The sequence below is a fragment of the Anolis sagrei genome, chromosome 2, assembly GCF_037176765.1.
Source record: "Anolis sagrei isolate rAnoSag1 chromosome 2, rAnoSag1.mat, whole genome shotgun sequence".
NCBI classification, from domain to species: Eukaryota; Metazoa; Chordata; class Lepidosauria; order Squamata; family Dactyloidae; genus Anolis; species Anolis sagrei.
The window spans coordinates 127964515-127982145 of NC_090022.1; the positions used below are offsets into that span (position 1 = coordinate 127964515).

Below are 17631 nucleotides of genomic sequence, written 5' to 3' on the forward strand. Positions count from 1 at the left end.
CCATTGCAAATAAGATCCTTCTCACATGACAGACAGTTAGCACCTCGGTGGTCATTTTATAGGCCTCTGGGCCAGACAGCATAGATCTGCTGCCAAACTTTACAGAATGACAAGCAAACTCTAATGGACAGAGGCTGTGAAGCTAAGAATTAGTTATAGAGCACAGAAAACCTCAGTATTTGCTTTCAAGCCCTAGAACTCTTAGTGTAAAAAAGACACAAAGTATCAGAGTATAAAGGAAGTTATATGTATATGCAATGGTTGGATTTATTTTAATGTATGCTCAGTATACAATTATATATATTATCCTGTTCTGACACTAAGTAAATATATATATATATATATATATATATATATACTAGCTTGGGGACCCGGCGTTGCCCGGGTTATTAGAGAAAGTGGGTAATGGTGGTTCTGTATGCCAAGTTTGGTCTTTATTGGTATTTGGATAATGGCAGCATTATTTTCAGTAAGTGAGTGAAGGTACTGCAAGTCCCATCATCCAAAGTCCATCCCCTTTCAAACTGCAGCGGGATGTAGTGTGGATCATGGGGGCTCTGTGTGCCAAGTGTGGTCTTGATTGGTCATTAGAAGAGGGTTGCAGCAATCTTTGGAAGGGAGTGGAGGTACTTGAAGTCCCATCATCCATGGTCTGTCCTCCTCCAAACTGCACCAGGATGTAGAGTGGGTCATTGGAGCTCCATGTGGCAAGTTTAGTCTTGATGAGTCATTGGCGAGGGTCTCAGTGGTCTCAGGAAGTGAGCAAAGGTACTGAAAGTCCCATCATCCATCTCAAAAGTTTTGCAAATAACACCAGGACGTAAAGTGGGTCATGAGAGGTCTATGTGCCAAGTTTGGTCTTCATCCGTCATTGGATGAGGTTTGCAGAGGTCTCAGAATGTGAGTGAAGGTACTGGAAGTTCCATCATCCATGGTCCACCCTTCTCCAAAACTGCAGCAGGATGTAGAGTGGGTCATGGGGGCTCTGTGTGCCAACTTTGGTCTTGATGGTCATTAGATGAGTTTTGCAGCAGTCTTGGGTAGTGGAGGTACTTGAAGTCCCATCATCCATGGTCTGTCGTCCTCCAAACTGCTCCAGGATGTAGAGTGGGTCATTGAAGCTCCATGTGCCAAGTTTAGTCTTGATGAGTCATTGGCGAGGGTCTCAGTGGTCTCAGGAAGTGAGTGAAGTGACTGGAAGTCCCATCATCCATTGTCAAATTCTTCCAAACCGCACCAGGATGTAGAGTGAGTTATGCGGGCTCTCTGTAAATTGTGGTCCTGATCCATCATTGTTGGCAGTTATAATGGTCTTAGGAAGGAGTGCAGGTATTGCAAGTCCCATCGTCCATGGTGCATCCTCCTTCAAACTGCAGCTGGATGTAGAGTGTGTCATGGAGACTCAGTGTGCCAAGTTTGGTATTTATTGGTAATTGGATGAGGGTTGCAGTGGTCTGAAGAATTGAGCAATTGTACTGCAAGTCCCATAATCCACGGTCCATCCCCGGCCAAACCACACCAGGACATAAAGTGGGTCATGAGAGGTCTCTGTGTGAAGTTTGGTCCTGATCAGTCATTGGATAAGGTTAACAGCTGTCTCAGAATGTGAGTGGTGGTACTGCAAGTCCCATCATCCATGGTTCATAGTCCTCCAAACTGCAGTAGGATGTAGAGTGGGTGATGGGGGCTCTGTGTGCCTCTTTCGGTCTGTATTGGGAGTGTTCTGACCCCGCCCCCGGCCTTTCCTTTCCTCTCTTTGTCATCTCGGAATGTTGGATTTGAGGCTGGCCAATCAGAGACCATATGCAAATTTCCTTCTGTCATGCCCCGTTTCTGCCATGAACCCTCTTCTCCACCAGGGGCTCCTCTTGAAGCTGGCCAATCAGAGACCATATGCAAATAGCACCACTGCGGCAGCCAATCCGAATGTTGGAACTTTCAGGCTGGCCAATCAAAACGCTGGCACATACACCGCCCTATGTCCTTCCTCTGTCCGATACAAACAAACACTCTTCTTTATTATATATATAGATATATATATAATATCCTGTTCTGACACTAAGTAAAAAAACATACAAATTAGTGTTGCCCTCTTAGTATTTCAGAGTTATTACTGTTCTTGAATGCTATACCTAACTGAATGGAGGGATTATAAATTAAGTACCCTAAGTAAAGGACAGTCCAAATGGTTGATGTCCAGCAAGGAGAACTGCATGTTCTTGGGCAGCATTCCTTGGGTGAATGCTGAGGATGAGCTCAGTTGCTACTAGGTTTAAAGCCAGAATGTGCTTTGACGAAACAGATGACATGGACGGAAGCTATGATTCTTCCTTTAGAGATATGTTGTTTGAATGTTATTCCGATTACCTCTGAATATTTAGTTTTTCTCCTTCCTCCGTTGTCAGTGCAACATCCTCATTTGTCTGAAAAGATGAACAATGCTCACACCAATTGAAACACAGGTGGGAATAGTGACAATGACTGCCCTGTTCTTTCACAAAGCTTAACTGTCACACTCAATGGGACAGAAGAGGAAAATAAGTACAGTAAGACTCCGCAAATCTTGGTTTAACTTGCCTCATGTCTGAGGGAAAATGGGCTCTTTAGGAATCTCCTAGATCCTCCAAGCAATTCTATCATATGCTTTCCCTGGAGGTTACCACAAAATTGTGTTGGAGGATTTAGCAAATTTCTAGAGAGGATACCTCTCCAGGAATCTCTAGATCCTCCAACACAACTTTATGACATGCTGGGATCGAATGTAAACTAATTTATGTTTATCTTCTACAAGCCTCCTACACTAATTGTTTGTTATGCATATAATTCAGATTGCTTACTATATTGTATGCATATTTTGATATGCAGTTTTCCTTTAACTCTATGTTGTTTGAGGTTGTGTGAAGAACTACAGACCATGTGACCAGATCTGGGACTAGACTGAGACTCCATTTTAGAAGTCAGTCAGTACAGTGTATATATAATTGGGCGACTTGGAAGGCGCTGAGCAGACTGCGCTCTGGCACCACAAGATGCAGAGCCAACCTTAAGAAATGGGGCTACAAAGTGGAATCCACGACATGCAAGTGTGGAGAAGAGCAAACCACTGACCACCTGCTGAAATGCAACCTGAGCCCTGCTACGTGCACAATGGAGGACCTTCTTGCAGCAACAGCAGAGGCACTCCAAGTGGCCAGATACTGGTCAAAGGACATTTAATCAACTACCAAGCTTGCAAACTTTGTGTTTTGCCTGTTTGTTTTGTTAAAAATGTAATACAACTGTCTGGTTGCTCCTGACACGATAAATAAATAATACTGTGTTGTATTGTGATTTTATGTTATGGTTGTAAAATGAATAAACATTACTTTTAAAAAAGATTCTGCCACCTTTAAAATGTGTTTTCAAGATCCCACAAAGTTGATATTGTCAGTGTTTCACACCCTTTCAGGAACAATTATGGTACTCTGGTTAGAGAGCGGCTCTTTCTTATCATAAATGCCTTGAATTCTTATATTTCGGTAAAGGTGGGATAAAAACAAAGTAAGTAAATAAAATGATAAAGCAGAAAAAAGCTAGACGTTTGATTCATTTATTTTGGAATCAAAAAGCATGGCCTAAAAGACAGGCACACTCAATTACACAGAACCACATAGAGGTTTTAATGTTTTGGGATTTTTGTTTTTTGTTTTTTGTTTTTGTTTTTTTTTTGGCCTGTAAGGGGACAACATTGCTATAATATGGATGCTGGAATTTGAAGGTCAGCAGGTCTTGCTTTTGTAACTAGTTCTTAATCATATTTTTTCATAAACGGCAGATGTTTCCTGATGCATTCTACTTTCTTGTAAGGGAGTATTTAGCAGCAGTGAGAGAAGTTAGCCAAGTTCTTTCTCCTGTGGCATTCACCATCAAGCCAGGGACAGATCAATCATCTCAGTAAGAAAGGAAACTCCGTTTCTTGAAACAACCTGTCCTGAGGTACAGGACCCTGGCCTCCCAAGTTGCAATGGAATTCCATCCCCGGCAACTGCTGTCAGCGAGGATTTAAAGATGTGAGCATTTACACCCAGAAATGTAACACCTGCTGGTTTCTAGAAAACTCAAACTCTTACCAATAGATACTAAGAACTTTAAGGATGCTCTACACAGAAGCATATAAGCTAGAATGCTGATCCAGGAAAACAAAGCAGAAGTGTGCACATACATGACAAGGTAAACAGAAATACCACACATTAAATATAATGCCAAATTGCATGAGTCAGTAAGCTTCAGTCCTCAAAAGCTTATACCAAACAAAATTTCTGGTTTTTTAGATATAATTAAGATTTTTTTGTTAAAATTCAGAGTTAGTAACATGGACTTCTTGGTTGCTCTTTCTTTTTAAAAATCTTCTTATTGATATTATTAAATATTAAACAATGTAACACATTTGACATTTAACCCTAAAAAATCACATATCCTAATAACATATATATACATATATATACATACACACACACAACATATATATATAAATACATAAAAACTTGTTTCCCACTTTCTTATCATTGGATTAAGTGTATTATGAACTTTTATTTCCAATTTAGCCATCATAAATGAAGAAATATACATACATAAAGAGAAATGTGGTTTTTGACTCATAGTAGGTTGCTTTTCCTGACAGAAGAGACAATTTCTAACTTCACTGGATTGAGAATGATGAATGGATGAATGAAATGATGCAAAAAAATTTTTCTCTATCAGAAAAGTGAAATGTGGGGAGCAAATAATTCAATAATTGGGTACTGTATTAAGGAAGAACTATAAATCAAATGTCTTACAACAGACCATCCTCTATAATAACACAACAAACAATAGTTGCTTCTCAGATAAAAGTTCACCAGCTTGCCCAAAAGTCAGGATTGATAACAACTATATATATGTGTGTGTGTCTTCATGAGTCTTATGCTACAGCTGACCATATTGGCTTGTAGCAGATTTCCCCATAAAGAAAAGCATGAACATTTGGCTTACCACAACATAAGGAAATACCAATGCCTTCCCCTTTAAAAGGTTATTCAGCAAACTATAAAAATACTGTGGTGGCAAAAGGCCAGCCCCATCCTCATGCCCTGCCCTCCCAGCTTCAAGCCCTTACCTTATCCAGAAAGCACAGCTTTTCCCGGGTCTTGCCATCCAGGATCTCCACCTCGAAAAAAAGAACAGCCCTTTTAGATTTCTTAGAAGAAGATTTGGATCCCATATCATTTCTCTGATGGGGCACACGCCCCTCTACAAGAACCAGGCTTCCATCCATGCCTTGCCACACAGCTGCCAAATCTTCCCCCCAAACGGGGGCACAAAAGAACAACTGGGGTTACAGCTTGCTCCCCAGTGTGCAAGTTCTACATGTGGATGGGCCACTCTTAGTTGGAATAGTCTTCAAGAGAAGCAAGGCATCCACCGCTGAGAAAGTAGCTTCCCAAGGGACTGGGGCTCCAGGATCAGCCCTCCAAGTCAACCCAGATCAACATGCCAAAGGGGTTCCTTTCTGGTCTGTTCGGCAGGTTGTGTTCCAAAGGTGTAAGTTGATAGCGTAGGGAGTTGAACTGCTACAATTTTCAGCTAAATATAAAACTGAGCCCAGCAGAGACCCACTTGCAAGCAGCCTCCTGGTTTGGCCAGTCATACCAGGGAGATTCTAAAGACATCTCCCTCTTCCTGACCCCACCCCCAAAAAGCCACCCAGTTGTTATGGACATTTCACAAGACATCTTTTAAGGCCTGGGGTTGTACTACAAGATGCTCCCTTCAGTTTCTCTACAGACTGACAAATTCGTAGGAGGTGATCCAGCTTCAGTCAGATGTTAGTGGCTTAGAATTTCAGCAGCCTTGATCATCCAGAGGGCTGAAGGGCCTCTTGCATTTTTGCAACACCGAAACAAAAAATTCCCAAAGAAAACAAGTGGGCCTGATCTGTCTCTCTTTCTCTTTCTGTGGTTGCCCCTAAAGACCATTTGGATGCTTCAATTGGTGCAAAAAGGTGGTTGCTGATGATTACAAGACAGTCACCTCACCTTTGTTTCCAAAGGTGAGGTGTCACTGATATGGGACTTTAAAGTCTTAGGTAAGCTGAGATCTCATTACTAACATATTATGTATCAGGTCCATGTACCACATGTAACTTTTCAGAGCCCAAAGCTTTGGCCCCAAAACTACTGAAAATCCCTCTAAGTCTTCACAGTCCCCTTTTAGGGCCAATTTTCAATTTATTTTTAGCCCAAAACTGATGAAAACACCCAAATTAGTTTCAAGTGTCTTGGTTTGTCTCCCAGAATCCCTTCAAAACCCCTGAGAAAATCAAATTGAGTGGGATGATATGTCACTTCTGGCCTGCTGAAGTATAATGATGTGTGTGGCCTACCAGAAGAAAACACTGGTGAATTTTATTACAGTGTATGTAAGGAACTGGCTAAGTTTTAGTGGGATCACTACCGGGTGTGTGTGTTAAGAGAAAAAGACTCACCCTGGTTAATTACAATACACAGGTTGGGTAAATGAGATAATTAAGGCAGCAAGTTTGGTCCACTCTACGCACCATCAGTCGTAACAAATTTCCCATGTTCCCACTACAGTTGCATATTTTTGAGCTATGATCCAACTCTGGTTTAAATGTTGTTGTATTGATCTCTAATCTCCCTAGACTAGCTAATAATAAAGCCAGAGACAATACTAAAGACACTGATCTTAGAAACTAAACAGGTTCAGGCCTGTATAGTATTAGATAGGAGATCACCAATGAACACCAGGTGCCGTGGGCTATTTTTCAGAAGAAAGATCTGCTAAAATCATCTCGGATATTGCTTGCCCAAGAAAACTCTATGAAAATTCATGGGATCATTAAGTCAGCAAGTGATTTGAAAGTATACACACACATACACACACACAATCCAAGATTGTGCAATTCCATCAATATAGAAATTGCTCAAATCCTTGTGCTATATCCTTTCAAAACAATATTCCAGAATACATTACTGTATGACTTCTGATTCATTTCTGCTGACTTGTTTGTTTCATTTCAACTTCAGCTTTATAGCTGCCATCATTATTTTTATAGCCTGTTGAGATTTTTGGGGAGATTTCACTCCCCAAAATTTTCAGGTAAACCAATAAAATGGGAAGGACTTCAAATAACAATACCCACTGTATTATTTATACAAAACTGTCAGTGTGCACAATCTAACCATGCCTTTGTCGCCTTTTTTTTATTCTGGTGAAACACCTAAAATATTATTGAAACAAATTTCAGGTCTAGAAGTTTATATCTAGATTCATATCTAAAAGTTTAAAAAAAGAAAAAGGAAAAAGATGTTTTCAATCACATTTTTCACAAGACCCCTGGCAACCTCAGTTGTGAAACCCTGGTATACATTGTACAGTCCTTCATTCCGGGGAGAAGCTAGAATTTCAGCTTCCAAGCATTTATCTGTACTAAACTGACACCAGCTTTGAGAGATCTGCAAAAATGTGCTTGTTTATAACATTGCCCAACCTTTTCAGCTCTCTTTTCAATGCAATACTTTCAAACTTGCCCACAATGAAAAATGGTTCTGTTTAGAGTGTTTTAGAAAAAAAAGTTAAGTAGCAACATAATAGAGAACTCCAAAATTATACACAAGGTGATTAGCTCAAAAAGGTTTTGTCCTCCCATAATATAAAGATTCAAGCTCAACCAATGAAATTATCCATAAAATTCAACAAAAGGAAGTACTCTTCACAACCGAAATAGCTGACTTATAGAATTCACTGTCAGAGGCATCATATACTAGATTAGATGCTGGGAGCATATAAAAGGAGAAAGAAGTTGACTTCAGATTCTACATAGAGAATACTCAGATGTGTTGCTAGAAACAGAAATAGGGCAGGTGTGAGAACTTTGTGACCTTCCAAATGTTGTTGGAACCATTTCTTCTAGTAATTTTTGCCATTAGTTTGGATGGTCAGGACTGCTGGAATTCCAGCCCAATAACTCATTCTGGTCTACACAACAACCATCTGAATACTGGAATTACCCAAAAGAGATTTTCTTATAATACTTTCCCATCAAAGAGTTCTTATATATGTCTTTAATATATTAAAATGGAAGGACGGTGAAGATTAAAACCAGGATGCCTGGATTCTAATCATATCTAATCATTATACTGGATGCACTGGAGCAGTTACTGACGCTTTGCACAGGGTTGTTCTGAGGATAATATGGGGTATCTCCCATATATGCTGCCCTGAACCATTGGGAAACAGATAAAAATTCGAGTCAGTCATATTTAATCGTAAAGTCTGTAGTGGGTCATAAAAGTAACACTCATAATGTAGCCGAGCTAAACATTAGATCAAAAGGACTACAACTATTTAAATAAATATCCTCCCCACCTCACCCTGTGTAGCCTTGGGAAATGTGATGCTATATAAAAAGATTTCATGAGAAAAATAAAACTGAGTAGAATTAGGAAAGTAACTTGACAATTAACAGAGGATAAGAAAACCTACCCGGCCTGTATAAGTAGCTACTGTCATCTGACAGAAGGGTTGAACATGATCTCCATCCACACGCTGCATTTCAAAAGATGGTTATGACTTACTGCTATCAGTGAAGGCTGTTAAATTTTAAGTGGCATGTTCTTGAACTTTTGGGTACAGAGTGACATTTTGACCAGTGTACCTGATTCAAGGAAAAACCAGTCTCTGTGACAAAAGAGCTGCTATGACAACAGGACTGATAAGGCATGCAAAAGAGAAGGTATTTGTTTGGGGAAGGGGAGTGATAAAAGATACAGTCAGCCCTCCACATTTGGAGGGTTCTCTTTTGTGGATTCGATTACACTATGCAACAAGGTATTTGTTCCTGGGTTATAAATGTCATTTCCTAATTGGTTTTATCATAAAAATATGGAAAAGATTTATTAAACTGCAAAAACTTTGTTTTTTGCAGGATATCCTGCAGCACATTTTGCTACGGTTTTTCAATGAATATCTCGAGTTTCATCCGATTCAACAGTTTGTGGCAGCCACAAAAACAAAGATTCCAGAGTAAAACAACTACTTTAAAAGTAAGTACCATACAATTAAGTAGGAGTAACACTTTCGAACTAGGAACAGATTTTTTTTCAAATTTTGTTACATAGTGTTATTCACATGTTTGTCACTGCTTCTTAACAAGCTCAACCTCCCCGCCCTACTCCTTTTGCTCCTCCTCCTCCATGTCTCCATCACTGTCCTTCCAACAACACCAGCACCTTGACTTCCGTCCTCACCTTCCAATCAAATCCTCATCCAGATTTTAAATCTCTTCCTTAACCTTTCCCTTTCCCTCACTCTATTGCCCACCATCCTACCACAATACCCAGCCTGAATTTAAATCCCCTCCCCTGCTAACTCCTTTGCCTTCTTCTTTTTTAAATTTGGGGATGGGATGAAGGGCAACAGAGAGTGGGATATCTTTGTGGTCAGAAAAAACTATGACAAGGGATGGGGAGGATTAGAAGCAAGTGGGGAAACGGCAGACATGAGAGAAGGGTTTTACATGGGTTTTACATTCAGTCTGATTCATCTAGGAAAGGGAGTGATCATCTGAGGCTGTTGGCATGGAAGGAATCTGTTGCATATGGCTGGGTGAGATAGTCGAGTTCTTCTTTTCTTTAAAAAAAGGTTTTGCAGGGGTCCTGTGTTTCTGTGAATGTGGAAGACCAAGTGTATTTGTAACGTTACACCAGGGCCTTCACAATATTGCCCATCTTGTTTCTCATCCAAAGAAAGTGGGAATAACCAAGGACCATAATATACCCGAACATGATAATCCATAAATGGTGCTGCTCACTCATTTCCAAGGAGAGAGACAGAGAAACCCTGCCACCAACCTACTGCTTATTCATGAGTATGTGGCTGGCATGAAGGGAGGTGCTGCCCTGAGTGGGTCAGCAAGAATTTGGAGCCTGTTCAGCACTTTCAACAGATAGTAAGGGCCAGTTCCAAACAGTGGTATTAATAGAACCGAGCCTCAGACTGGAATGACCACTCTCATGCCTCAGAGCTTCTCAAACAAAGAATTTCTTCCAGGGTGAAACAGCACAAACACCCAGACAATCTTAAGTTGTCATGAGCAACAACAGTTGTGCAGCAAGACTGGAAGGCACCACAGTAGGCTATTAAAGGTAGGATCAGTTACCTAGTTTTAAAAAACAAGATGTCAGTGATCTGGTAAAAATCTTCAGAAGAAATGGCTACAATTTCCAAGTACAGCAGCAGTGCAGATATCCACAAGATGAACCAAGTGGAGAAAAAAACCAGGATGTCAGGACAGTAAAACCCAGATATGATTCAAGGAGAAAGAGAGAGCTCCATTGGCATGGCATAACCAATAAGCTCTGGTAAGTAATGGATTGACTATTGATTGTCTAGAGGAAAAAGATAAATACATAGAATAGTATCTGAATTTGCACCCATGGTGAAGCAATTAGATGGGTATCAGAGGCTCATCTATGTACAAGGGATTAACTCTATGTGAATTCTGCAGATACTAACCAGGCTAGTAGACATTATAAACTGTTGAACACTCACTGCTTTGCAAAGCACTTTGATTTTTTAAAGGAGAGATGCAGCTTGTTGAAATTTCCTCTGACATTCTTCATAACTATATCAGATAAAAATTGTTGTGAAAGCAAAATATGTACACGCAGGCAACTGGTATGCAATGAGGTAGAATTTTGGCCAGGCACAGATTGAGTATCCCTTATCCAAAATGCTTGTGACCAGAAGTGCTCTGAATTTTGAATTTTGGGTGATTTTGGAATGCTTGTATGCATACATAATGAAATATCTTAGAGATGGAACCCAATTCTGAACCCGGGCTCCATTTAAGATTCATATACATAAGTTACAAACATAGCCTTAAGGTATTAATTACATATTATTTTAAATATTTTTGTGCATGACACAAAGTTTGTCTCCATTGAACAATCTGAAAGTAATGGAGTCATTACCTCAGTCACCAATGTGGACAAAGTATTTTGGGTTTCAGAATTCCAGATAAGGGATGCTCAGTTTGTACTTTGCTCATCTCCTTCAAGGGACCATTCAGAGAACTTCCCACTAATTTAATTCAGTCTATTAAGCAATCTTCACCCTGAAAAGAGTGAATGTGAAGAAGTCCAAAATCCACACACACGTTTAGGTTGTTATAGTTCCTTCATAGGTTCAACAGCACAAGAAACCCAAGCTGCCTGAGTGAGGATTTTCTGCCCACTCCTAAGAAAAACATGTGCCATTTCAAATAAGTATCTCACCTTTCTCCCAACAAGTGACCCCCAAGGGGGCTCATATCATAAATAACAAGGTATGCCCTAATAGTTAGATATGAAAAAACAGTAAACTACCAAATAAAAAAACCAGCAATACACTAATGCAAAATCATTTAAATTCTTGATGATAAGATATAATATGTTAAAAGATCTCACCACATAAGCCAATCAGTCGACCAAATGTCTGTTCAAATAAAAAAGCCTGTATCTGCCAGCTGAATTATTTAATAAATCTGAAAAACAATTTGCAGTTCAAAAACCTCTTCTAACCAATTTTATTATAATAATAATAATATGTTTAAATCAATCCTAACAGCTTTTTACACCTCCTTGGGTAGGTTGCTGGTTTACAAAACATTTTAGGGAAAATGTCTATGTCAAATATAAGCAAAGTACAAGCCTCAGAGGGTCAAAAACGTTTTCTTCAAAATGCCCAAACTGATCTTTAGGGCATTTTCACCATATTTGGAGTCCTACTGGACCCCTTTTGCTTTATATTTCAAGGAAAGCAGTAGGCTTTAGGCAGGCAGTCACCCAGTTTTATATATAAAGGAATTTCTCTCACACATACATATGAAGCTGCTCAAGTTGAGCAAGAAGAGAAGAGAAATAGGAAATCATTGCCTTACTCCCCGCTCCCCCTTCTCACTCTCAAGACGAAACTGAAGACAGTGCAAGAATGTGGTAATCGTATCCTTTAATCCCCACTGATTGAGAATATTAACAACTCCAACCTGCATCAGACAGGTTCCCTGCTGTTTCTGTCCCTGAGAGGTATTAATCACTCGGAAGATATAAGGAGACATGTTCCTTCTAAAAAGAGTATTTTAATGGACATTTCTGAGTTGTTTGTTTTGCTCTGTGATCTAGTTCAGTTCCTCAAAACATAAAAATACACTAAACAGGTGTTGAGTTTAGGGCAGATCTACTCAGACTCTTCCAAATTGTGTGTCACAACACATTATTGTGTCACCTGCAACGTATAAGTGTGTCACATAAATGTAATGAGACCCCTCTAAGTCAGTGAAATAAGCAAAAAATCATGTATTTTACCAAATAGGTACTGTTCCATTATTTGGGCAGAGGCCAGCAGGGGCACTAGAGAGAGAAGGATTGTCCCATTTATGGGGTGGAGTTGAAGGAGGAAAACAATTTCCCCCATGTTCGCTGGCTATGCCCCCTCCCCTTCCCATATCATGAAGGAGAATTGTTTCCACAATGGGGACATGGGTGGGGGGATTTCAGGGAAACAAGGGGAAATGGTTTTCCTCCTTCAATCCACCGCCCACCCCATAAATGGGACAATCCTTTTACCTCTAGCACCCCTGTTGGTCTCCGCCCGGATAATAGAACAGTACCAAAACTATAAATGGCAGGTTTTCATGGGACACGTATTCCCATACCAAATTACTATGTCACAAAATGATGCAAGTCTTAAAAATGAGTCACCACATGAAATGTTTGGAAAGTTCTGTTTTAAACAGTAACACATTCATACTTCACATCTGAATGGCATTAGTATTTTCTAACTCCAGCAACACCTCAAAGTTACAAAAGTATCAAACCACATTCAGCAGATACAAACTTTGCATGCTTTTCAATATCTTAATGTCTTGGCAGCTTTTTGGTTAAAGCATTTCCAACTGCTTAGTCGTTCAGTGACAGCCGTTCAGTGACCTGTTAGAAAATGAAGGCCAGCCTAAGCCTAGAAGGTCTTAACACAGCATTCAATATGCAGCAATGGATACAAGATTAACAGGGGTGGAATTGTGGAAATATGTTAGGGATGACCTTCTGACTTAAAAGATAGGGAAGCAGCAGAGAAGGATGCCAAAGGTATTCCTAAGAAATATGTGACAACTTTTGATACTGAAGCAACAAAATATCTCTGAGATGTAGTGACATACAGTTACCATTTGTTTAGGTATAAGTACCATAGTGACACCAAAGACGAAAGTCAACCATGCAGAGGGAGAATGGGATGTGCGACTGAGAGAATGATCCAAACTCAAAAAGCATTGCTAGAGACTTAGGTCAGCTTCTGGCAGATTTTTAGGTCCTGCAGGGTAGAGTAGCCCTGGAGGAGCTAAGGATTCCCATACAGCTATTCTCTCAAGTTTAAAAGATACCTCTTTTAAATTTGCAGTTTTCCCACTTTCATGGGAGTCTTCTGCCCCTAACTTTCATGAACTTTTGCTCAATAAAATGTGATTTAGAATAGTTTTGTGTAAAGGCAGTCAAACACTAGTAAATTCTATGAACCCCAGGGTTGTACTTTGGAGTTCTACGTTAGTTAATTAATTGACTGTATAATTGACTTCACATACTTACACTGTACTAAAAAAGGAAGATAGTTCCTTCTTTGGGAGGTTCCTGTTGAATTCCCAAAATTACAAAGACATTAATATTTGAGATAATTAGAAAGGACACACAAGATTAACCAACTGGAGGTCTAGTGGAAAACTAAATACTCAATATGTGGATCATTGTCAGTGTTTCCAAACAGCTGTCTTATTTCTCCAAATCAATAACAAATTTTGGGCCATAATTCGCAGGTAAGTGTATGTTATATTCCAGAATTTTGCACATTTTATCTTTCATGACATTTGCTTTCTAGCATATTAGAATAGTATCCCAAAATGTTCTTACAATGATTTGTGCATGACATTCAAATCTCCTTTGGTTTAGGAATTAGAAGCAGGTACTTTCTTACACAACTGTAACAATGCATTAGTTTGGGGAACTATCTCCCTGTTATACAATTTCTTTCTTTTATTAATTTGCAATAAAACAGCCAAAAATGAGCTTTATAGGCACAGTTATAAATATCTTCTTAAGAGACAGCTATATTACTCTTTATAATATGAAAAGGTAAGGGAATAAGCTGTGTGGCCTTTTAAAAATTGACTTATTTTAGCATGCATTACAATCCATTGAAATACAATCTAAGAATGTGAGTTGTATCCACAAAAACTGCATTGTAAAACACAACAGTTAGTCTTAAAGAAGCCACAAGATTGCTTTCCCCCTCATTTTCTTTTTTTAAAACTTGCTGTCCTATTAGCTGTCTTCTTCCCACTCTACACCTCCATGGATGTGTGAAATAGTTCACATCCCACCGAAGAACAGTATGGCCACTACTCGGTCATGTCATCACAGAAAAGAAACCATCATCTTAACTGAGTAGATGGTGAGATCTTTTTCCATGCTGGGAGAATCCAAAAGAAGCACTCCATCTGCCATGGTGCCATGTCTGGCCTTAAAGTGCCTGAAAAGGGAAATGGCAGCGGTGGCATTGTGTTTTCCCCTCTCCGTAGAATGACCCTTGACTTAGTCAGGGATCATATTAAAATCTATTATTTTGGCTCCAAAACCTGCACTTAACTTAAGACAGTGGTTCTCAGCCTGGGGTCCCCAGATGTTTTTAGTCTACATTTCCCAGAAATCCCAGTCAGTTTACCAGCTGTTAGGATTTCTGGGAGTTGAAGGCTAAAAACATCTGGGGACCCCAGGTTGAGAACCACTGACTTAAGAGATGAAGTTGACTAATACATGACTATACTGTATAGAACAGATCTGTGTTCTTAATGAGTCCTTTCAGGAGAGGGCAGGTTATAAATAAAGTGTTACTGTTGTTGTTGTTCTTGTTGTTGCTGTTATTATTATCAATATTATTATTTAATAAAGTGTGAGATTTAAGAAAGAGAGTGAATGTTTATATTAGATTCAGCTATTTTAAACCAGGTTATTTTTAATGGGATCAATAACATAGCATATTTAAACACTCAACAATTTTATCCTAAACAGAGCAGAGCCTTTAAAATCACATATTTTAGTGCCTAGGTTTGTCCTATTTCTGAGTATATTGACCTGGTCATTCAAAATAAATATCACTAGTTTCTGCCTATCAGGCTTAGTTTTTGAAATGAAGAACATATACCATATACCAGTCTTTGTCTGCTAGCCCATAGAAAACCATGATAACCATATCTAAAAACCTAGAGCTGATGTGTTCTATCTATTCCAATTTTTTGAATCAATGCCCCAAATAACCCCAAGAACAGGCATAAAAACCAAGACACCAAGAATTTTTTGTTGTTGGGCTGTGTAATCTATATACTGTTTATATTAGTGTGAAATGCACAAAATACCTGATTTTTATAGCTGCTTTTCACTTAAAATATTGTAAAGGAGGGTGTTTCGTGATTGCCAGCATAGTGCTTTGGCCATTTGACTATGGTTCTGGAGACCAAGGTTCAAATCCCTCAATATGGAAACCCACAGGTGATTAAGAGTGTGACTCATAAGACACACTCTCTCAGCCTCTGAGAAAGGGAAAGACAAATCCCTCTGAACAAATCTTGCCAATAAAAATCTATAATAGAGTCACTTTAGAATTGTCATAAATAAAGAATGACTTGAACATACACACAACAACAGCAGCAACAAGTGATTTTCTCTGGTGCCTATGTAAGCAACACAAAATCAGGTTGAATCAGTAATCCAATGGAAAATTGTGGATCTGAGGCTAGTTGGCTTTGCTTCACTTTAGGGCAAAGTTGGGTAGAATATACCTTCTGTAGTTCAACATCTGGGTGGAAGTGCAATTTATCCCATGGACTAGATCCAGAAGAGTGTTAAATACACTTTAATCATATTTATTTTCGTGGAAGTGATGTGGTTAACCCTGCCTAGTCCCACATGCAGTCTTAGCCTGCGTATCTTGAACTACAGCATCGTGCTGAAGCAACCAGGCATACTCAGGTCATTTGAGCTGAAGACACTGACAAAGAATTAGCCCAATTTGCCAATGACATGCCTTATTCTGTTTTAAAATTATAGTTCAAGAAGGTGATAGAACTGAGTGTATATAGCCTCTCTAGCCTCTCTATAATTTATAGCTGGCTGCAAGTATTTTAATAACCAAGGAGCAAATAAAAAAATCTTTATTTCTTTAATCCCTAGATATAATCAATATAGTTGCTCATTGCAAAGGACACAAATTTATTTCTGATAACCAAAAAGCACATCAGTACTAATACCAATCAGCAAACAAACAAACAAAAAGGTCTGCCCAAAGGCATTGCACCACACCACTGAATAACAAGAAGAAAATCTGGGCTGGTGGTCAGGCCATTAAGGTACAAACTACAGAGTGCAAAAGCAAGGTTAACTGCTGAAATACACAATGACTTCAGTGTAATAGCTCGAAACTTTTCAGTTTACTTAGAGGCTGTCCCAGTCTCTAATGAGATTATTCTTTCTGTTAAATGCCATGCTAAACCATTGAAGAAAAAGGAGAAGTCTAGGAATAGATCCAAATTAGAATGCACACATTCAAATATTGAGCTGACAGCACCCTCTGGTGTACAAACACACCTCAACAACTGAAAAGGGATAAGGAATTCCTCGCTGGTCTACACAGCAGCCTTAGGTTGCTGTGTAGACCAGCATATAAATGAAGGATATATTTTGCTTAGAAAGAGCAAAATATATACAAAATACCTACTACTTCTGCTTCAGTTATTCAGACTGAATAAAACCGAGAATACTAGGGTGAAGAATGCTTAAGGGATTGTTGTTGTTCATTCGTTCAGTCGTCTCCGACTGTTATTGTTACTGAGAAAAAAAGTTGAACGTTGTATTTGTGCTCTTTGTACAATTGTGTGTGTTCGCTGTTTGTAATGTCTTCTATTCACTTAGTTAAAAGTTAACATTTTTAAAAATGAAACCAAAATAGAACAAAATGAAAACATATAAGATGCTATGGCACTTGTGCACATAAAAGTAATCTAGAAATAATGAGCAATGTGGAAGAATTTATTTTATCATACAATAAAGGGACTTCTGAACATTCTTGCCTAAAATACCTTTATGTACTTATAAAGTCATGTAGATATCTAGAAATTTTAGTCATAGAATCAACCCAAAAACCTTGAGTCAATTTATCCATGGGTCAGTGTAAATACTATATTTCAACTTTTGTATTAAAAAGTACTCCCTTCTCTGAGTGGCAAAAGAACAGAGATTAGTCCATTCAGGAGGACCTAAAAGAAGTGCCAACACCCTCTCTCTGCCATAACACTGATAGCAACAGCAGCTCTTTGTTGCTTCCCCATAAAAGAATGCTGACAGTGTAGAGGAGGCTGATGCTTCTTTTAGGTTCTCCCAGAATGAACTAAGCTCTTGCCGGGTTGTTGTAGGTTTTTTGGGGCTATATGGCCATGTTCTAGAGGCATTTTCTCCTGGCCATATAGCCCGAAAAAACCTACAACAACCCAGTGATTCCGGCCATGAAAGC

The 17631-nt window shown here is 39.1% G+C and overlaps 1 protein-coding gene and 1 long non-coding RNA gene across 4 annotated transcripts in view; one reads left to right on the forward strand and one right to left on the reverse strand.

The window, feature by feature from the left end:
* TECR (trans-2,3-enoyl-CoA reductase) overlaps window positions 1-17631 on the reverse strand; it is a 41623-nt gene that overhangs the window by 16050 nt on the left and 7942 nt on the right. Inside the window, exon 2 of one of the 2 annotated variants that reach the window (XM_060764397.2) lies at window positions 5135-5185. In XM_060764397.2, coding sequence (XP_060620380.2) covers window positions 5135-5185 — 51 coding nt within the window. Of the gene's footprint in view, window positions 1-5134; window positions 5449-17631 lie in introns of those variants that run through there. The other variant, XM_060764395.2, reaches the window with a different exon arrangement.
* Window positions 10024-17631, forward strand: part of LOC132768481 (uncharacterized) — a 38421-nt gene continuing 30813 nt past the window's right edge. For both annotated transcript variants that reach the window (XR_009630710.2, XR_010909231.1), the window contains exon 1: window positions 10024-10400. This is a non-coding gene — a long non-coding RNA (uncharacterized lncRNA). The remainder of the gene's footprint in view (window positions 10401-17631) is intronic.